The following is a 22,661-nucleotide window of genomic DNA, read 5'->3' as shown; positions in this document are numbered from 1 at the left end:
AGAGCTCCTTTGGGAACATTTTTGTACACACTTTTCTCATGCCAGGATCTTCAGTTAAGAGTTTCCTGTCTTTTATTGATATGTATTTGGTCTGCTATGCTTCTCACAGTCAGCTGACTATTTTAACACACAATTCCACAAAGTTTTGCAATGTTTTCATCAGTTATGCTCAATACTGGCCATCCTGACTTTTCTTAATCAGTGATGCTTTCTCTTGCCTCAAACAAATGTTTAATCCCTCTGTATACTGCCGTTTTCTTCATGGCATTATCCCCATAAACTTGAACTAACATGTCCCTGATTTCACTTTCACTCTTGCCAAGGTTAACAAGAAATTTAATGTTTGTCTGTTGCTCTAATTCAAACTCCAACATTCTTTCAATGACAGCTCGATGGCCATTCCAGGAAGAGGGTTCCAAAATTGCTTTGACGGGTGGACTAGGTGCTGACATCAATTCATAGCTTCCCAAAGGGAGCATTTCAAAGATAATCATAGTGATATTCAGCAATGAGGTGTGTAGTACTTTTTCTGGAATGAGTTCACAAACTTAATTGTCATACCTTGTACTATAAAAGGTATGCTGAGTTTTGGGGTTAATTGTTGTTGACAAAATTGTGTTACAGAGCAATGAGACATTCTTTGTTTTGCTTTGTGTTTATTTTAAGACTTGGTGCATAGTTGCAAGTATAATCTAGGCATTCTTAACTAAAAGGTGAAAATAAACTTTGTTTCATAAATACCAGTTTCATTTTAAAGATATGTTCCCAATCAAACTCTTTTACTATGAAATTCTGCACCTCTTCCTTCAGTGGTTATTTTACTTTAAATGTCCTTCCCTCAAAAACAATCGTCCTCAGATAATAAAGACCTCATAAAGTTTCCTTGGTCCTGCGTCTAACTGAATTCTCACCATCAGCCTGGTCTGTGAGAGGTCATTATGGAAACGCACATGTCATCTGTATCAGTTAATCTGTATCAGTTAACACAACTGAACCCTCACTGTGTCTGGCACTGTTCTGGGTGTTCTGTGAGCATTCACTCATCTATTCCACACAATAACACTAGAGGGTAGATGCCACTACTAGCCTTCTCTAGTCGCCAGAGAAACTGAGGCATGGAGACGTTACATGGCTTGCCCAAGGCCACATCGCTAACATGTGACCATGGTACCTGTGGTGGAGGCAGAAGCCTTGTGTGTCTGTACGATGCCTTGCCCGTGCATTTGGATTTGACTTCCAGAGGGAAAGAACACTGCTTCTTCATAAGAAGAGAAAGATGCTTCTAGACGAGCCCCTGGCCCGAACTTACCTGGCTGTGTTTAGATTCTTGTAGAGCTGTCCCAGGGACTCCAGCAGCCTCCCCTCCATCTCCCGGTCCCCGAGTCGCTGGGCCAGGGCCAGCCAGTGCTCGTGGTAGGTGATACAGGCCTCGGGATTTGGGGACACAGAGCTGTAGAAATGGCAGAGGGATTTGGTGACCTGAAGCTGACCTGAACATAAAGCAGGGACACGAATGAGATGACTTGACAGAGGAGGGGGGCAAAACTTGCTCCAACACATTCTCTGAAGCTTTCCAGGAGCATGGGCCATACTCACTCTTTAAGTGTTGATGCCTCAAGCCAAACAGCAGTGCCACTTCATAACAAAGGCGGCCATGGGTCAAGCGGCGCCCAGACACCAGAACCTGGGCCAGCCAGAGAAGCACCTGCACCAACTCCATGTCTGTCTCCATACTGGCCTGGAGTTCAGAATAGAGTCGGACAGCCTGCAGGAGATAGTCCCTGGCCGGCCGCTGAGCCCAGGACAGGAGGCTCAGGTGGCCAAGGTTGGCCAGAGCCACCGCCTGGTTACGCACCTCTCCCACCTCCTGTGCCCTGTGCAAGGCCCAGAGGTAGCTCTTGGCCGCCCTGTTCACCCGGCCTTCCCCTTGCAGGGCGAGTCCCAGGAGGTTATGGACCACTCCCCTGTGGGTAAAGTTCTCTGCCTCCTTCCAGGAGCACAGCAGTGGCTCGAGCAGGTTCACAGCCTCCTTCACCTGGCCAGCTAAGAGGTGGGCCCAGGCCAAGCAAAGGGAAGACTCGAAGGCTTCCTGCTCGCCCAGCAGCCTCCCCAGCACCACAGCCTGGCTCAGGTAGTGGATGGCGCCGTCAGGAGACCTGTGCTGGAGGAACATTCTGGACAGGATGAGACACAGGGCCCTCTGGGTGCTCCAGTCGGCCTGTTCCTTACAGGCAGCCAGTGCCTGCCTGAGCATCGGGCAGGCCACAGCGGACACGTCGCCCCAGCTTGGGGAAGGAACGCCAGGGAGCTTGGTGGTGTTTTGCAGGACCAGGTGGACCTGCCACATGGAAGACATCCCTTGGGTGCTCTGGGTGCCACACTGCCGGGCAGAGGCCACTGCGAGGTGTGGAAGGTATTTCTTGTCATACAGAAAACTCAACATGGTGGCTGTGGCCTCCGAGGCAGGAGGGTGTCCTGAGAGGAGCTGCAGACGCTCGGCAAAGGGCAGCACTTCCTCATGCCGGCCAAGGCGGAGGAGCAGGCGGATGGCCAGAAAGCAGGCTCTGGCCTCCAGCGGATCACTGCCTGCTGCAATCCCCTGGCGCAGCACGTAGGCTACCACGTCCAGCTCGTTCTTGGCGCTAGACTCACGGTCAGGCAGGCAGGCCAGCAGGGCCCCCGCCTTTTCCAGCAGGACTGAGCCTTTGTGCCTCAGCCTCTGCTTCAGGTAGATGGCAGCCAAGTTTATGTACAGAGCAGCTGCCAAGGAGAGGTCCTCAAACGCCCCACTGAGGGTGTGGATGGCCTCCTCAAAGTACACCCTGGCCTGAGAGAGCTTCACCTTGCGAATACTCAGCCGGCCCAGGAGGAAGCAGAGCCGGGTGTGGGCCCAGGTCCTGTGGCCCCTCTTGGCCCACTTCCTTGAGGCCTCCAGGTAGGCCACAAGCTCGTCCTCCTCAGAGAAGCTGTAAAAGGAAGAAGTGAGGAAGGAGAAGGAGAAGTCATAGAGGCTCTTAAAGTTGTCAGAGTAACCCTCGTGATCCAGAAATGCCAAGAGGGGGGCGAAGTTCTCCACCTCCTCCTCCTCCTGCCCAGAGCTGAGGTCCACCAGCAGTTCCGGGTCATCGAGGCCATCGGGCTCCGGCAAGTGGTAGCTGTCTGAGGCGGCTGAGAGGAGCTCCTCTTCCAGGCTGGAGTCCTCAGAGCTGCTGGACCGCCTGGGGCGCATGGCCTGACGCTCCTCCCAGGCCCCGCCAGGCCTGGCCTCCTTGAAGCCCTCGGTCTGGAATGCTGCAAGGACAGGCACAGGTGAGCCGCCCTGGGTACCTGGGCCGAGGCGGCTGCTCTTGGCAGGAGGACAGGGCTGCCATGCTCAGGGATTGGAGTCAGGTTCAGCATGATCTCTACTCACCGCTCAGGTCATTTGGAAGATTCTGGATGGATTCGAACCCACCTGGATAGAAACAAAGAACAGGCCTGGTATTATGGCAGTGCAGTGGAGTGCACTGACCTACAGTTAAGGCACAGCAGTACTTATGCTCAGACAGGAATTCACTCAGGCCTCAGTTTCCCAATCTGTAAAGTGAGGGAGAAGTCATGTCTTGGGTCCCTGCATCTGCAGCACAGTCCCACCTTTGTCAATGGGGACCTACTTCAGCCCTAGAAGGAGGGGCCCCAGCCAGGACTCAGGAAGCTCTTCCCAGATGAGGACCAAAGGCCCAAGACAGCTGCCCACTTGTGCTATAGGTGAGTTGGTTTCATCATATCTCACGGTTTCTAGGCAGCATGTCCCTCCCATTAAACCCTAGAATTATCTGAGCTTGAAAGTGAAATGATACTAATCAAATACAATCCAGGTCATCAACTGAACAGTGGTCATGGCCCCCCAAATTCATAAATGAGATAAGAATGTAGCAGTGTCTTATTCCTGGTAACAGAAGCTCTCCTCCTCTGGAGGAACCTGGGCTGTGAAGACCAACACTCACTGAGCCGGTAGACAGAGGTGATGTCGGTCCGAGCGAGCGCATGGAGAAAGCCGGCATCCTCTGCCTTCCTGTCATGTCCCAGGGCCCACAGAGAGCACTTTTCCTCGTCACTGAGGAAGGCGGAGGTTCTGCTCCTACATTGGGCAAAAGACAGAGACAGGTCAATGCATGGTCTCCAGTCAACCTCTCCTCTCCACACTGGGGTGCAGTGAAGACAGAAGCCACTGGACTCTCTGTCGGTTGGCTGGGACCCCCATCTTACTGCTGCATGTTCTGTCTATGCTGCCCAGGAGAAGCGAGAAGAGCCATAGACACCTCCTGCTGGAGAACCCAGCCGTGTGCTGCCCAGGAGGTCACAGTAGGGATGGAAATACCCCTCCCATGAAAGCTCCGTTGTCTAAGGGCAACAAAGCCCCTGCCCGTTCACTGAGACCACACGGTACCTCTTTTTAATGAACAAAAGAGGAATTGGTAGCCCTAAAGAATTGAAAAGGGGCATCAAAAGAAGTTTCTCTGTCCTTAAGTTACTTCAGGAAAAAGTTAGGGACAGTTGACACAATCTAGAGAAACAGGGAGGAAAGTGTGGTCAGGACTCGCACAACTGCTGAGGCCTAATTCTGTGTTTGTGTGGCAGTCAGAAAGAACTGAGATTGTTAAGGAACAGGCATGGTGGGAGGGCCGGGGGCCAGAGAAGTGATTGTGAACAATGGAGACCTGGGTACCACCCTGTTGTGTAAATTAATTGCTAAGAGGAATTTGTTTACTAAAGGTTTGTCATAGAATTAAAGAATTTGAAAATTAAAAGTACCTTAGAAACCAGAAGTTCAGATGGACACAATTCAGTATCTACCTAAGCAATTCTTAAAGATTGCTTTCAGTTCTAAATAAAGATTTTTAAATGTCAGAACCCATTTTTAAAGCAAAATTAACTTGGAAGCTCAAGAGTTAATAACCGGCTGGGCGTAGTGCTTCAAGCCTGTAATCCCAGCACTTTGGGAGGCCAAGGTGAGAGGACTGCCTAAGCCCAGTGGTTCGAGACGATCCTGAGCAACTTGACGAGACCTCGTCTCTACAATAAATCAAAGAAAACAAAATTAGCCGGGTGTGGAAGCGCGTGCCTGTAGTTCCAGCTCCTTGGAAGGTTCACCGGAGCCCAGCAGGCCAACGCTGGGATGCCATGAGTGTGCCACTGCACTCCAGCCAGGGCAATGGAGTGAGACTCCAACTGAAAAAAAAGGAAGTTAGTAACAGCTAATACTTTCAGGGTTATGGTGAGTCAGACACTGTTATGTCATCTCAACTGTACAGCTGCTATGAGGCAGGTGCAATATATTCTCAACCCCCTTTTCCAGGTGAATAAACTGAGGCACAGAAAAATGAAGTCAGTGGCAGAGCAGGACAGGAGAACTTCTCTAGTTAAGTCAGGGTTTGGGGAAGGAATGGGAGGGTACACTGTGCTCAGCCACTTACTGTGTGTCCGCCAGGGCTCAGAGGCACACATTTTGAAAGCCAATGATGAGAAAACCAGCAGCTACCTGAACTGCCCAAGGTCACACCACTAATCAGTGGCAGAACCGGCACAAGAGCCTGATGCTGATACCTGGCCCAGGGCTCTTCCCAACACAGTACAGAGCCCATATCTCTCTGACCTGATCAGCAAATTCTCCCCAGCACTGTGGAAGCTTCCAGCCTCAAAATAGATGTAATTGTAATCTACAACTGAATTCAGGCAGGATAAAAAACTGATATAATACATGATCCCCAATTTGTATATAACTCAAATTTTAGTAAATATTCCCAAACCTACTATTTCATTTGTGCTTTATAACAAGTCTATGATGTAGGTTTGTTTAAACCACATGTAGATGAAGAAAATGGTACAGAAAGTTTCGGTGACATGCTCCGACACAGGTAGACAGTGGCAACACTGAGACTGAAACCGAGTCGTCTACCTCTGTGTCCACTGCCCCATGGCTGGGCTGCAGATGTCCTCAGTTCTAGGTATTTAAAGAGACTCTAAGAAGCTTCAAAGATTACATTAGGGATTCCCAAACATGAAAACGGGATTAGAAGAATGTGACAAGGCTTCTGGCAATGTATCAGGTTAAAGTGCTCTAAAGGGCTACTCTCCCCCACAGTCACAGGAGAATCCTGGGTAAAATCTAAGAGGAATGTTTTAATACATGCCTTAAGGAAAAAAGGGGAATCAGTAACAAAAGGAGAACCCAAACTCACGTTAGCAGGTGAGAGCAGATGGCCCAGAGACCCCCGTGGTTTCAGCTGGGACACTGGCCCTCAGAGCTGGGGCTGACATTCTAATACTCGCCCTCCACCCCCACCCCAGACAGAAGATATGATTTGGGGCCTGTGTGAAGCAGGAAGTTAAGCTCCCTACAGAAAACCAGGAGTCTGAAAGGGCCACGATTTCCATAAAAAGGGGATTGGAAAACATCTGCCTATATGCCAAGAACACATTTTCCATGTAAAGTAGCTGAATGGGCTCAAACATCTAGTTCTGAGGCATTAATAGGAGTGGGATCTGAATTTATGCCGCATAGTGGAGGTGCCACATAACAAGAACTTAACATTAAAATATCAGTCCTGGCCAGGTGTGTTGGCTTACACCTGTAATCCCAGAACTTTGGGAGGCTGAGACTAGAGGATTGTCTGGGATCAGGAGTTCAATCCTGACCAGCCTGGGCAACTTGGCGAAACCTCATCTCTACAATAAATAGAAAAATTAGCTAGGCATGGTGGCACATGCCTGTAGTCCCAGCTACTTGGAAAGCTGAGACGAAGGATCACCCAAGCCCAACAGATCAAGGCTGTGGTAGCTGGGATCATGCCACTGCACTCCAGCCTGGAGGACAGAGTAAGACTCTGACTCAAAAAAAAAAAAAAAAAAATCAGTCCTGGATCGTAAGTTCTTAAGATTCCAGTAGAAGCAAATGCAAAGCTTACTCTGCAGGAGGTGTTTTTAAGGCCAGAATTCATGCAAAGTCTACCTTTAAAAATGTTGAAAATTAGTTCACAAAACAAAAAATACAAACCACACAAGAAAATGAACTAACTACTCATAAAGAGAGCCAGCAGATGCACAAATAGGTAAATTAACATGGAAATTAACTAAAAATGACAATAATCTGAAGAATAATTTATGATCAGCATGGTTAAAACAATGAAACACAAAGAATGAATAGACGCTACAATGAGAAGATGGAGTATTTTGAAGGGAAATGACTATATGTGAAAAATATTAAAATACAAATTTTAGAAATAGAAAATAAAGGCATGAAAATTCAGGACAATATGGGCAGACTGAACAGCCGGTTTAGTCACAGCAGAAGAGAGAATTATTGAAACTTAAGAAAACTTTAAGGAAATCACCCAGAATGTAGCCCAGAGTGACAAAAAAGAAAAAATATAAGAAAGCTGATAAAGCAAAACAGAAGATAGACTAAGTCCAACGTACCTCTAGTAAGAGTTCCAGCAGAGAGGCTAAAAAGAATGACAGAGAGGTAGAATTCAAAAGAAGAAAGAGAATTGTCCAGAATTGAAGAAAGACATGTGTCTTCAGATTGAAGAAGCACACCAAGTCCTGAGCAAAATAAATAAAAATAATATCATTTTTAATATGGCCCATTTCTTTAAGACTACATATCTTTTTAAGTTGTCTGTTTCTCCTAATCCTTCTTTCAATTATCTGTTGCTTAACTGTTTGATTTCATGAAATAAAATAATTCAATATAAAAGATAAGAGTATAAATTAGTGAAATAAATAAAAAGTAGAAGAAAATCAAGGAAAATGTAACTAATGACATATCACAGAAAGCAAAGAAATAATAAAGATAACAATAAAGGAAAAATTGATACTTTGAAAAGACTAATAAAATAGACAAAACCCTGAAAAATGGGTTTGTAATTTCTTATTAATAGTTGTTTTCCCCTCCACATTTTGAAGATGTTGTATTCTATACCTAGTTAAATTATTATGAAAGGGCATATTTTAGGCTGGGCATGGTGGCTCATGCCTGTAATCACAGCACCTTGGGAAGCCGAGGTGGAAAGATCACTTGAGCCCAGGAGTTTGAGAACAGCCTAGGCACTATAACAAGACCGCATCTCTACAAAAAGTACAAAAATTAGCTAGGCATGGTGATGTGTGCTTATAGTCCCAGTTACTCAGGATGCTGAGACAGGAGGATTACTTCAGCCCAGGAGGTTGAGGCTGCAGGTGAGCCAGAACTATGCCACTGCACTCCAGCCTGGGTGACAGAGTGAGACACTGACTCAAAAAAAAGGTATATTTTAAGTATATTTAAGACAAACAAGGGACTGAGGACTGAGAGTATTACTTTCATAGATCTCTACTGAGATAACTGCTGAAAGATGTACTTTATGAAGAAGGAAGTAGAAACTTTTCTATAACTACATAATAGAATATATTATGTAGTACAATTAAAGAACATCAACGACAAAGAGAACCCCTAAAACAAAAACCAGTAAGAAAAAAAACCTACCAACCTGCAAAGAAATGGCTTGGAGACTAACAGTTAAGATTCTCAGCTGGGTGTGGTGGCTCACACCTAGAATCCCAGTACTTTGGGAGGCCGAGGTGAGAGGACTGCCTGAGCCCACGGGTTTAAGATCAGCCTAGGCAACTTGGTAAGCCTTCATCTCAACAATAAATCAAAAAATTAGCTGGGCACAGTGGCATGTGCCTGTAGTTCCAGCTACTTGGAAGACGGAGGCAGAAGGATTGCCTGAACCCAGCAGCTTGTGGCTGCAGTGGCTGTGAGCACCTTACTGCACTCCAGCTTGGGCGACAAAGTGAGACTCCAACTCAATAATAATAATAATAATAATTCTCTTCAGCAAAAATAGATGCCATAGGAAACTGAAAGAAGCCACAGATAAGCCACAGATAGAATAAATGGGGGTGGGTGGGAGGAAGAAAAGAAGAATCAAAGGGGGAGATGACAAAAGAGGGAATTTTTAAAAACTGAATATAATGAAATACTGACATTTCTCCTCTTCTTTTTTCCTGGTTTTGCATGCATAAATTAATGCATCTTACTTATTTTTAAATTTAGGCATGTAAGTACACACACACACACACACACACACACACACACACACACACACACACGGTGGTAGACCAGCACTGGGACAGAACCTATAGGAGACATGGAGACTTCAGCAAAGGCTGAGGCTTTCTTTGGAAACCTGACATCCAAAGAACATAGGCCAAGAGTGACACCCAGTGGCCAGACCCAGCTCAGTGCCTGGACATTAGTCTTTCTGTGCTCAGGGCAGAAAGGAGAGAGATACATCCTGCTCTCCTGCAAGGCTGGCTTCACACGTCAGCCTGGAGTTTGGGAGGTGAAGCTGAGTTCCTCACTCAGGCCTGCAAGGGACCAACCACACGCTCTGCGTGGGACTACCAGGCGAGTGATCGGCGTGCCCTTTCCTCCATGGGGCCAGGGCAGGCTCTGTCTTGGTCTACGATGACCTGCCGAAATGCACTGATCTGACTCCTTCCTCCATTCTGTCCCCTCTGTGTCACCTGTGGCTGTCAAAATGCGCTGCTCAACTCTGTGTCACCAGGGCACTCCTGAAGCCCCTGCACACTGGCTCAGAGAGGGCTAGGACCAGAGAAGGCAACCCAGCCCCAGGACACACTCACATCGGGGAGCAGGAATCAGGGTCTATGTTCCTGGTGGGGACAAAGCCCACTTCTCCCGAGCTTGTTGACTTTCCGATGAACCACGAGAGCCCAGGTATGACAAAGCCCACGATCTCGATGCTTTCCCCCTGGTGGAAACTCAGCTCATCCTTCTCCTCGGGCTCGTAGTCCTTCCAGGCCTTGCAGCGCCCTCTGCCTGTGGACACAGCACATGGTCAACTAACTGGACCCTGCAGGAACAGACTCACCCTCTCCACCGTCCTCCGACATGTGAAATGAGGGGCTCCCAAACGCAGATGTCAAGGACTAGGACAAGTTCAACCTCCAAAAATAGCAGACAAGTGACCTTTTATTATGCCAAACTAGGACATTAAAAAAAAGACCTGCAATCCACTCTCACCATCATTTTATAAAAAATGTTTTAAAAATGTAAGAAAGATATGTCTTAAAATGGAATAAACATAGCTTATGGAGAATGGGAAGCTGTCTCCTCCTGGTATGCCTGATTTTGCCACCTTCACAGAAACATTGTGTCATGTGGGCACTGGCCCACAGAGCAATGTCTGAGAACTAAGTGTCCTTCCAGTTCCCTTGGACCCTTTTACCCTCAGTCTCCCCAAATGTAAAATTAGGACAATAGGAATAACGATTATATGATCATGTCTTCAAGATCAGAAATTCCCACTGCTCTGTGGGTTAATAGGGTCTGCCCAATGTTAAATATCTACATTGTGCGAGGAAGAGGACTAAGTGATTTGCAGATACAAATCTTTTGTTAAGTGCTATTTGGGCTTAGAACGTATAAAATTGTACTTTGTGCAGGGGTGTGTGGCAGGTGAGGGGAGCTCTAAGGATACAGGTAAAAGGAAGATATTCTAGATGTCTAAAAGATACCGGAGTTCACTATCCAATGGGCACACGGATGCAGTACTTACAGATATGTGTGTTACACATACAGATAGAGATGCCCTGAAATGTGTGTTACACATACAGGTAGGCATGACCTGATATGTGTGTGCGCAGATATACATTTCATGTATGCATTCAACAAACATTTACTGAGTACCCACGATATGCCAAGCATCCCTTTTCTTCCTGAATTCAAGGTTAGTTTCACAAAACTCAGGGAAATGAGAAAATGTTTCGACTAGAGACTAAAAACAGGCAGCCTGCAGGCCACATTTGCTCACAGAACATTTTTTTTATTATTAATCAGTATTTTTTTATTATGGTTTTGTGGGGTACAGTTAAGGGTTAGGTGTACAATTACGTTTCATTCAGGCACCCTATTGATAAGAGGTGTTTTCCCATCCCCAGAAAGGTATTTGCTACTGTTAATCCCATCCCCCTCCCCCCCACAGAACATTTAACTTGGCCTACATCAGGTTTTTTTTTTTTCACCCATGCATCCTTGCATCCCTGTCATCCTTACCACACCCTAAGGCCTTCTTCCCAGGCCCTCTGGTGTCTGTGTCCCCCCACCCTCTGCAGCATTTGCATCTGCAGTCCTGCACTGAGACTCACTTCACAGGCTGAGAAACCCACGTGCCCAACAGAAACCAGCTTCCCTAAACCCCATCAGGAGCAGAGGCGAGACAGGAATTCACATCAGCTGACTCCAAGCCTGCAGACAAGATTGGGAGACAGGACATCATCTCCCTAACAATACCGTTTCAACACAGCCATACCGATCTGATAGGGACCTGTCCAATCCCTCTTCCTGGAAAGGCCACAGCTTCCCGGATAATTCTTCAGGAACCATCTGCCAATGGAAATGGGGTGTGCAGACATGGATTTCACAACAATGACAACAAGGAACAAATAGTCCATTAGAATATGATGATGATGAAAAGGACTGTCATGTCTCTTATTTTAAGGAGCATACATGATTGAGAACTTACTTTATACCAGACACTGTGAAAAGGAGAAAAGTTAGCAGCCCTGGGATGTTGTCTGGCCCTGCAACCTTTACTCTGAATAACTACCTTTACTCTCACTATCAGATTCTTGGTAGAGCCACCACAGGGTTCACAGCCTGGGGCGATGATTGTCACTGCATGTATTTGAGTTTACAATATTTTCGGGCAGGGATTCTCAAACTTTCACATAAAAAGCATTCTTCCCCTGGAGAGCATATTTAAAATGCACATTCCTAGACCCAACTCCAGAGAATCGGAGGAGGGACAAGAAGGCTGAACGCACAGTAAAATCCCCAGGTGGTGCTGACACAGTGGCCCACAGTCCATGTATTGAGAAACACGGCACTGGAGGCATGCAGTCTGTCTCTTCCTAGGTACAGGGTCCATCTGAAATTTAGAGCTGTCCCTAATCTCATCAAATTGTGCAAACTTTGTCAAAAAAATTAATGGAAAGATAAAAAGCCATCCAGATCTTGCTCTCTCTCCCAGGGCCATGAACGCCTACATCTGAAAGCATGCTTGTGCTGTTCCATGCAGGCCCAAGTGTGCTCTATGGCCCTCTCCCAGAACCCAGGGATACTCACTGGTGGAAGGGCAGAGGCAGTGGCTCCAGGGCTGACGCCGGCACCAGGCCCCGCTGACCTGTCACCAAGGACACGCCCTCCCATTCGGACCCTACTTCTGCTATCTTCACAGAGATTAGCTCGTTCTTGCAAAGTGTCAAGCACTCGCCTTCCATCTCAGCTGGCTGAGCCACGGAACACATGGCTCTACAGAAGAAGTGGCCTGTGGGTAAGGAGAAAAGTGGTAGTTGTCCGTGGAGCAGTAGGAAGTGACACGGATCAGAACACAATGGAATGTTTCTGTCCAGAGCCCAAAGTATGCCATCAAGAGGGGACACTGAAGAAGGCCTCGGGAACCAGGAAAAGTGGTACCCAGAAAAAAGCCACTGAGAGGGAATTCACTTAAAACAGACACTAACTGGGTGCAGTGGCTCATGCCTGTAATCCCAATACTTTGGGAGGCAGAGGTAGAGGACTGCCTGAGCCCATGAGTTCGAGACCAGCCTAGGCAACATGGCGAGACCTCGTCTCTACAATTAACTGGGCATGGTGGCCCACACCTGTAGTTTCAGCTGCTTGGAAGGCTGAGGCAGAAGGATCGCCTGAGCCCAGCAGGTCAAGGCTGTGGTGGCTGTGAACAGCTTGACCATGCATTCCAGCCTGGGCAACAGAGTGAGACTCCTACTCAAAAATAAAATTAAAATTAAATAAATCAGACACCAAAATTTCCAAGTAATTTGTGCGAATAAGACTTCATTGGGACTTTGCCTTGAAAAAGAGATGAAATAAAAAAACTTGTGAAAATGTATTTAACAGAACTTTAGTTATCATTGTGGCCTATCCGTACTGGTGGGCTTGGGAGGGTCTCCTGAGCAGGTGAGACCCTAAGCCTCAGTCTGATATTCAGGCTCTTGAGTGCATATCGAGAAAGAATTCAGGGACAAGTCAGAATAAAATGATAGCAAAAGTGAAAGTGTGTTATTGAAAAATGAAAATACACACTCACGAGAAAGATTTTTTTCCATTCTCCTGCACCCACCCAGCACTCTTCCCATCTCACAACCTCACACTTAGTCTAAGTTAGAACCAACAAAGAACAGATTAAGTCCCTTTGGGTGAACATAATTACTCCAGCCAAATTTTAGAGTAGCACAATATGAAATTCTTTCCTTCATATGTGGTTTGTATAATGTACAAATCATAAAGACAGTCATTTTTTGCAAATTTATCATATGCAAATCTGGCTCTTTCAATGTGTCTATCATGTTGTCAGACCTGTCCATCTCAGTTGCTAACTGGGGGTGGCAATCTTGACAGGATCCTCTCTGGTAAGCAGATCAGAGGGTGCTTCAAGGACTTCCTCGACGTCATTTTCCTCAATTTCATGGAAAGCTTCAGGTTTTGCAAGATTTGGAAATTTCATTTTACAGCCAAATTATACTGCATGTTCAGAAAAGTGATACTCAGTCTTGGAAATGCTTTAGAATCACGTGGGCAACTTTCAAACAAATGCCAGTGCCTGGGCCCCACCTCCAGAGACGATGAAGGCCTGGGAGCCCTTGCATGGGCATCTCTGTACAACCCTGTAGTTGGTGAACCTGACCACACAGCTGTTCACAGGGTGTCAGAGTGGACGGGAGGGGTGCTAAGAGTGCTGTTCTGACAGGCAGGCTCGTGTGTGGACATGCAACATTCAAATGGCCTTGTGCCTGCCTGAATCTTACTTACGCCAGGCCTCTGGTAGCAAATCTGAAAAAAACCTATGCCCACCCATGGCATGCTCACCTTCTTGTATCAGGAGCCTCAGGTATATTGTCTCCAGGTGCTTCTCATCCACAGATACCTGGATCTCGGTGTCCTCCACCAATCTGCAGTTGAGCCAGTACTTGTGGTCAAAGAGGAGATGCTCCAGACACAAGGACACATAGCCTAAGAAGCAAAGGCAACAGGAGACCTGAACAAAATGATGTCTGCCATCAGCTGAGCACGGAGGGGGAACTAGCTCCCTCCTGAGCTCGGTCCCAGACCTCTAGTCCCAGTCTGCCATTTCGCAGGAATTAGGACAGAATAAGGGGGTAGCTAGACATTTTCTAGAATGAACTGGCTCTTCTCAGCATCTGTGGGGAAATAAAGTCATTTTGAAATGATGTCGACAATTTCCAAATATTGTGGGTCTCAATGCATGATGAAACAACCAAATCCAATTACCTTTCTCTAATACATCCATGCAATTCTCCATGTTTACTCTGGGGGTTCCTAGTCACTTTCTAAGTTCACTTGATGCAAGGATCAAATTCCTGTGCTCCTGACAGTGCGGTGGTAAGGAGACTACATGGCTCACAAAGCTGGTAGAATGTGTTTCCTACACCCACCCAGCCCATCCCCCTCCTCCAATGTACAGAAAAGACCTCTCCTGCTAAAATCAGACTAAAAAATGCCTCCTGGCCTAAGATGATCCTCCTGCTTCAGCCTCCCAAGTAGCTGGGACTACAGGTGTGTACCACCGCACCCAGTCAATTTTTAAATTTTCTATAAAGATCGGGTCTTGCTATATTGCCCAGGCTGGTCTTAAACTTCTGAACTCAAGATCCTCCTGCCTCAGCCTCCCAAAATGCCAGGCTGACAAGCCTGAGCCACTGTGCCTGGCGAAGATTCTACTTTTTTAACAGGTCTTGAGTGACAGCTATGTAGCTGGTCTGCGGAGCACAGTATGAAAAGCAGGGATCCCTAACAGCCCAGAAGGAGATGTGCAGATCGCCAGACATACAAGGAGGGGTGCTGCCTTCCAGCCACGAGCCATCTTGACCTCCACCCTGTAACATGTCTCCCTGTGTCCTTTCACATGAAGCCCAGGATTTTTTTTCCTCTTTTAATTTTTATTTAAAATTGTGGGGTACAATTCAGGGCTAGGTATACAAATATTCCGTGCAGGTACCCTTATTGATGACGTATGCCCCCCCTTCCCCAGACAGATATTGACTACTGTCAATTCCACCTCCCCACCCCCCAACCCCTCCCCACAGTTTCCCGCCACTTTCAATCCTTTGATTGAATACGGTAGTTGTTCAAGGTCTATTTGTGAGTGAGAACTTGTGATATTCAGCTCTTTGTTTCTGTGAGAGATCACTCAGTATTATAAACTCTAATTCCATCCAGTTTGCTGTGAAGTTCATGATTTTGTTCTTCTTTATGGCTGCTTTTTGTTCTTCCATTGTGTATATGTACCACTTTTTTTTAATCCAATCCTCTTTTGATGGGAGCCCAGCATTTTCTAGGTGGTGTAAAATGTACACCAACTCAGGTGACCACCTATTGCTAGGCTTAGCTTTGTCACTGTGGCTTCCCCATCACAAGATGTTCTCCCAAAGAAGGCAGGTGAGCCGTTCCCACCACAGCAGGGCCCCATGTCCTTCTTCACCTTCGAGAAAACCCTGAACCTGGGATTGTTCTAAGCAGGTAATTCCCCCAACTCTGTCTCTGACTCTTTTCCAAATACAAGGGATATGATATCTGGAGCTTTGCTACTGTTCGGTTTGAGCAGCTACTTTGATCTCACTCAAAACTTAGTTCCCTTAAAAAAGTCATCAACGTCACATATATCTAAGTACTTTGAAGTTAGTAGATGGCTGATAATTGTTTGCCAGTTGATTGGTTATCTAATAAAGAAAGATCTGCATGGACACAAAGAAGCAAACTTCTTTCTGCTTCATTTTATAGTAGGCATTAATATTTGCTTCCGATCTAGTTTAAGGCAGCATGTGATATTTCAGAAGTGAGCCATTCATGTTAAGGCTCTATCTCTTAATGATCAGAGTCAGACAATTCCAGAATATTCAGCCCTACAAACTGGCTGAACTTGAAGTACATCCTCCTCCAACCCGCCTGCTTGGTAGCCATACCTAAATGAAGGTAGGTGGAGAACTTCCAGATTTCCTCCATGGTCTTGAAGGTGATGAGGAACTGAGCCCTCTGGGACTGGACACTGACCAGTCTGGCTGAGAGGTCCTGAGTGAAGAGAAAACGAGTCAACCTGGGGGGACAGATGTGTCCTGCCAGCAGGTCACAGGACACAACAAGGTCAACAAGGACACAGACCAGATGCTCTGTGTGGATTTCTTGATTTTCACATCACCAAAAAAAAAAAAGTGAAGTAACCTAAATATTCATCAATAAGAGATGGGTTAAATGGAGTACAATGTGTTCATACAGGGAAATATATTATATTATATTATATTATATTATATTATATTATATTATATTATATTATATTATATGGCACAAAAAGAATAAAGAAGCTCTTTGTGTACAGCACTGCAATTCAGCAGCAACTGCAAAAAGAAACTGGGCTGTGGAGTATGTGCAGAGAACCCTACTTTTCATGTAAAAAAACAAACAAAAGTGTATGGGTAAGGGTAGAGCATGACTCATAGAAGACATCTTGGAAGCAAATTTCACTGTGAATCTATGTCTAATGCTTATTTGTATAACACTGGCAAACAGAAAAAAAAACAAAGCACACAAAAATAAAAATCACCCACAATCCTGCTCCTAGAGATCATTTACACCTTCATGGATTAACTTTGGAACTTTTTTTCTCTGCCAGTTTCCTTATAACCATTTCATATAAATAGAGTCCTATGACATCAACTATTTTGCAATCTTCTCTCTTTGTTAAACCATATTTTTTAAACCATCTCCCATGTCATTTCGTCTACGTTATTTTTCATGGTCACATATGCCTTTGCTGCATTCATACAATTAATTATTATCATTTGCCTATGGTTTCACATTTGGGTTGTTTTATATTTTTAACATCCTAAAGCGACTGTGATAAACATTCTTGTAGTGAAATCTTTGTGCACATCCTTAATCATTTTGACTCAAGCAACTCCAAGAAGTGCAATGGGGGATGCAAGGATATGCACATTTTCAATCCTAAAATGCAGACAGCCAGCTTCCTTCCAGAAAGACGCTCTGACTTACATGCTCACAACAGAGCAAGAGGGAGTCTGCAGCCCCTTTTGTTTTTTAATACTTAAAAATACAGGCCTGAGGGGAGAGAATTAAGATGGCCCACATGAGGCAGCTTGTATGTTTCTCCTAGAGTAAACTGATATAGAGAGAGCTTCCTCAGCATCCAGAGAGGAACAGGACCAGAAACATGCTCCAGGTGTCTTGAAAGAAACGATAATACCCACATAGTACAAAGAAGAGAAAAATCCACTGGCCTGGGCTGAAACTAGCCTGATTCTTGCCTGGACCACCACAGTTCGCCACAGCCTCTGGATGCAGTGGAGAAGGTTAGTGAAGGGAATACAGGAGGTCTGCGGTCCTGCCTCAGACTTGGAAGGCCCCCTGAGCCTTGCGGGACTCCAGTTCCCTATGGCAAACTGCCTTACCCGCAGCAGTACTCTTGCCATGGAGTGATGCAGGACAAAAGAAAGCTTTGACTGGGTGGCACAGCTGCTTTCTCACCAGCCTGGGAGGAGACAGGCCCCAAGTTTAAACTCCTCCGCTGCAGACAGTGCCTGGGGAATTTGCCCTGAGAACACCTGAGACCCTGAGGCTGGCTGCCCCTTGACATTCAGATGGCAGACTGTCTGAGACATGCAGGAGCCTGAGGACACATAGCCATAGCAACCTCTCGCTGCCCTTGTGAACTCCTCTGAGCCTGCTCTGCACAATAGCATTATCCCAGTGGCCTGGGACTCCCTCCTGATCCCCACTGGGGTAGCCGACAGTGCACTTTTGCGGGGTGCTCAGGCTTCTTCCTTCCATCCCCTGCACTTCCCTCAAAGGCTCAAAACAGACAGAGAACTTGGGAAATCCCCAGAGCCTCACCCTCCAGCCTAGGCTGACTGGGCATTTTCCTGGAGGAACACATGCCAAGGAGAAAGCCCACAGCCACCATCTCAGATGGCTTTCTCCCACAAGCACCACCTCCTGGCTGGAGGTCAACATTGCAGCCAACCACATTGGAAATAATACCTCAGCTTTGGGGAAAGCCTGATCTCAAACCCCAGCTAACCGCGCTTTCCAAACCACTCTGGCCACTTAGGCCGCAGTGAGCCAGTGCTGATACCAGCACAGGACTGCTACAGCTGGAAAGTGAGAAACTCACCACACTAAAGCTATGCATAACCAAGGGAACTCTACAGTGCCTACGTCAGCTCCCTGCCAACCTCAAGTAAGAAGAAATAGTATACCTAAATAAGAAAGAACCAGAGAAATAATTCTAAAGATATGAAGAAACGGTTTTCCAACAACTTTAAAAGACCACACCAATGCTTCAGCGATGGACCCTAAGCAAAATGAAATCTGTAAAGTTCCAGACATAGAACTCAAAAGATTATGAAATTGCTCAATGAGCTAAGGGAAAAGTTGCAAACCAACATAAAGAAATTTAATTTAAAAAACTATGCAGGACATTAATGAAAAATTCTCCAGAGATAAACACACACACACACACACACACACACACACACACACACACACACACACAAAGCAAGCTGAAATTCTGGAAATGAAAGAATCATGTACAAATTTCATGGAAAGTTTTAACAGTAGGATAGAACAAGCAGAAAAAATTATCTCAAAACTTGAAGACAAGGCTTTCGAGTTGACCCAACCAAACAACAATAAAGAAAAAAGAATCAAGAGAATGGAACAAAATCTTCAAGAAATGTAGAATTATATAAAACATCCAAACCTAAGACTCATGCGTGTTCCTGAGGAAGAAGAAAAAGCAACAAGTTTGGAAACCCTATTTGAGGGAATAATAAAGGAAAACTTCCCTGGCCTTGAGAGAGATTTAAACATCCAGATACAAGAAGCCCAAAGAACCCCCGGAAGATTCATTGCAAAAAGGTCATCTTCAAGGCTTATAATCATCTGGTTATACAAAGTTAATTTGAAGGATAGAATTTTAAGAGCAGTAAGACAAAAGCATCAAATAACTTACAAGGTTAAACCTATCAGACTAACAGCAGACTTCTCAGAAGAAGCCCTATAAGCCAAAGGAGATTGGGACCCATCTTAAATCTCCTCAAACAGAATAACAGTCAGCCCAGGATTTTGCATCCCACAAAACTAAGTTTCATAAATTAAGGAGAAATGAAGTCTTTCTCAATCAAACATTGAGGGAATTTGTCACCACTAGACCAGCTCTATAAGAAATACTCCAAAGAGACCTAAATACTGAAACAGAAGGTCAAAATACACCAGTAAGAAAATGCTGGAAATCATAAGGCTCACACACATTATGGAACACCAACACAATAGAGGAAATAAATAAATAAACAAACAAATAAATAAAGCAATCAGATAACAACCAGTATGATTAACAGAAAAGTGCCTTACATATCACTATTAATTCTGAATATAAATGGTCAATGCCCCACTAAGGAAAATATAGACTGGCAGAATGGAAAAACAAATATCCGCTGCCTTCAAGAAACCCACTTAGCACACAAAGACTTCTAAATACTCAAGGAAAAAGGATAGGGGAAAATATTCCATGCAAATGAAAATCAAAAATGAGTGGGAGTAGCCATTCTCATATCAGATTTTAAAAGACTTTAAATTAACAACAATTTTTTTTAAAAGACAAAGATGGTTGTTACATAATGAATGATAAAGTGATCAGTCAAATGAGAAGACATAAAAACTTTAAATATATATGTGCCTAGCACCAGAGTCCCCAGCTTTATAAAACAAATTCTACAAGATTTTTTTTTTAAAGAGATAAGAGATAGACAGCAATGCAACAACAGTGGGAGACTTCAACACGCCACTGACAGCAATAGACAGGTCACCAAGGAAGAAAGTCAACAAAAAACATTGGAGTTAAACCAGACCCTAGAGCAAATGGAACTTACAGATATCTGCAAAACACTTCACCCCAAAATTACAGAATATGCATTTTTCTCATCAGCACATGGAACATTCTCCAAGACAGACTATATGATAGGTCATAAATCTAGTGTTAATAAATTTTAAAAAATCAAAATCGTATCAAGCACCTTCTCAGTCCACAGTAATAAAACTAGACATTACCTCAAAAAAAAAAAAAAAACCTCACAAAGTCAAACAAAAACATGGAAGTTAAACAATCTGCTCCTGAGTTTTCCTTAGGTCAACAATGAAATCAATGTGGAAATTTAAAAATTCCAAAATGAATCACAACAATGCAATAAGTTATCAAAATCTCTGAGACACAGCCAAAGCTGTGTTCAGAGGAAAATTTATAGTGCTTAAGGCCTTCACTAATGGGACTGAAAGACTGCATATTGACAACCTAACATCACACCTCAAGGAACTAGAAAGACACAAACAAAACAAACCCAAAGCTAGAAGAAGAAAAGAAATAATAAAACTCAGAGCGGAACTAAATGAAATTGCAATTAAAAAATACAAAGGATCAATGAAATAAAAAACTTGGTTCTTTGAAAGGATAAACAAAATTGATACACTACTAGCTAGGTAATTAAGAAAAGAAGAAAGAAAACTCAGTTTAGCTCAATCAGAAGTGAAAAGGGCGACATTACAACTGATATGATGGAAATTCAAAAATCACCTGATACTATAATGAACATCTGTATGCAAACAAAATAGACAAATCTACAGGAAATGAAAAAAATCAGTGGAAACATACACCCTCCCAAACTTGAATTAGGAAGAAATAGAAACACTGAATAGACCTAGTGAGATTGAAACAGTAATTAGAAGCTCCTCCATAAAAGTCCAGGACCTAATGGACTCAAAGCTGAATTCTACCAGACCTTCAAAGAAAAACTGGTACCAATTTTACCAAAGTTACTCCACAAGATTAAAGAGGAAGAAATCCCTGACTCATTCTACAAAGCCAGTATGAGTCTGATACCAAAGCCAGGAAAAGACATAACAAAAAAAGAAAACTACAGACCAATATCCTCAACAAAATATTGACAAACCAAACTCAACAGCATATTTTTTAAAAACAATAAACTGCAACTGAGTGTGTTTTATCCCAGGGATACAAGGGTGGTTCAACATATGCATGTCAATACACGTGATTCACTACACAAATAGAATTAGAAACAAAAATCATATGATAATTTAAATGGATACAGAGAAAGCATTTAATAAAATCCAGCATCCCTTCATGATAAGAATCCTCAGCAAGATAGGCATAGAGGGAACATTCCCCAAAATAGCAAAAGCCATATACAACAAGTTCACAGCCAATGTCATCCTAAATGGAGAAAAGTTGAACACATTCTCCCTCAGAACTGGAACAAGACAAGGATGCCCACTTTCACCACTCCTAAACATAGTACTAGAAGTCCTAGACAGAGCAATCAGGCAAGGATAAGAAATAAAGGGTATCCAAATTGGAAAAGAAGAAACCAAACTCTCTGTGGATGCTGACAATATGATCTTATACCTAGAGATTCTAAAGACTCCTCAAAAACACTCCTGGACTTGATAAACTAATTTGGTAAAGTTTCAGGATACAAAATCAACACATAAATCAGTAGCTCTGCTGTACTATATACCAATAGTGACCAAGCTGAGAATCAAATCAAGAACCCAATTCCATTCACGATAGTGGCCAAAAAGCTAAAATACCTAGGAATATACTTAACCAAGAAGGTGAAAGATCTCTACAAGAAGAACTACAAAATTCTGATGAAAGAAACCGTAGAGAACACAAACAAATGAAGAAACATTGCACACTCATGAATTGGAACCATCAACATTGTTAAAATAACCATATTAACAAAAGTGTTCTACAAATTCAATGCAATCTCTATCAAACCACCAACATCATTTTTCACAGAATTAGAAAAAAAGTCCTAAAATTCATATGGAATCAAAAAAGAGCCAAAATAGCCAGAGTAAAGCTGGAGGCATCACATTACCTGACTTCAAACTATACTATGAGACTGTAATAACCAAAACAGCATGGTACTGGTACAAGAACAGACACATAGACCAATGGAACAGAATAGAGAAATAAACTCAGATAACTACAGCCAACTGACCTTTGACAAAGCAGACAAATACATACAGTAAAGAAAGGATACCTTATTCAACGAATGGTGCTGGGAAAATTGGATAGCTACATGCAGAAAAATAAAACTTGATCCCTATTTCTCCCCATATACAAAAATTTACTCGAGGTGGATTAAAAACTTAACTGTCAGACCTGAAACCATAAAAATCCTAGAAGGAAACCTAGAAAGAAGTCTTCTGGACATCAGCCTAGGAAGAGAATTTATGGCTAAAACTTCAAAAGCAAATCAACAAAAGCAAAAATAAAAAGTGGAAAATGAAATTAAAAAGCTTCTGCATGACAAAAGAAATAATCAACAGGCAAATAGACAATCTACAGAATGGGAGAAGTATTCACAAACTCTATGTCTGACAAAAGACTAATATCCAGAATCTACAAAGAACTCAAACATATCAGCAAGAAGAAAGCAAATGACTCCATTAAAAAATAGGCAAATGACATGAACGGATA

General features: G+C 44.1%; 1 protein-coding gene across 2 annotated transcripts in view; it reads right to left on the bottom strand.

Annotated features, from left to right (window-relative positions):
- Window positions 1-22,661, bottom strand: part of SH3TC2 (SH3 domain and tetratricopeptide repeats 2) — a 61,750-nt gene that overhangs the window by 20,630 nt on the left and 18,459 nt on the right. The window contains exons 4-13 of one of the 2 annotated variants that reach the window (XM_008064396.2): window positions 16,054-16,159; window positions 15,850-15,851; window positions 13,940-14,060; window positions 12,176-12,377; window positions 11,361-11,434; window positions 9,673-9,868; window positions 3,987-4,120; window positions 3,413-3,454; window positions 1,597-3,291; window positions 1,310-1,490 (exon numbers count right to left, since the gene is read on the bottom strand). In XM_008064396.2, coding sequence (XP_008062587.1) covers window positions 1,310-1,490; window positions 1,597-3,291; window positions 3,413-3,454; window positions 3,987-4,120; window positions 9,673-9,868; window positions 11,361-11,434; window positions 12,176-12,377; window positions 13,940-14,060; window positions 15,850-15,851; window positions 16,054-16,159 — 2,753 coding nt within the window. Of the gene's footprint in view, window positions 1-1,309; window positions 1,491-1,596; window positions 3,292-3,412; window positions 3,455-3,986; window positions 4,121-9,672; window positions 9,869-11,360; window positions 11,435-12,175; window positions 12,378-13,939; window positions 14,084-15,849; window positions 15,852-16,053; window positions 16,160-22,661 lie in introns of both variants that reach the window. The other variant, XM_008064395.2, reaches the window with a different exon arrangement.

Source organism: Carlito syrichta, unplaced genomic scaffold (genome assembly GCF_000164805.1).
Source record: "Carlito syrichta isolate Samal-C Ts95f unplaced genomic scaffold, Tarsius_syrichta-2.0.1 Scaffold307326, whole genome shotgun sequence".
NCBI classification, from domain to species: domain Eukaryota; kingdom Metazoa; phylum Chordata; class Mammalia; order Primates; family Tarsiidae; genus Carlito; species Carlito syrichta.
The sequence above is the reverse complement of the archived record's forward strand: the minus strand, read 5'-3'. Positions and strand labels throughout refer to the sequence as shown.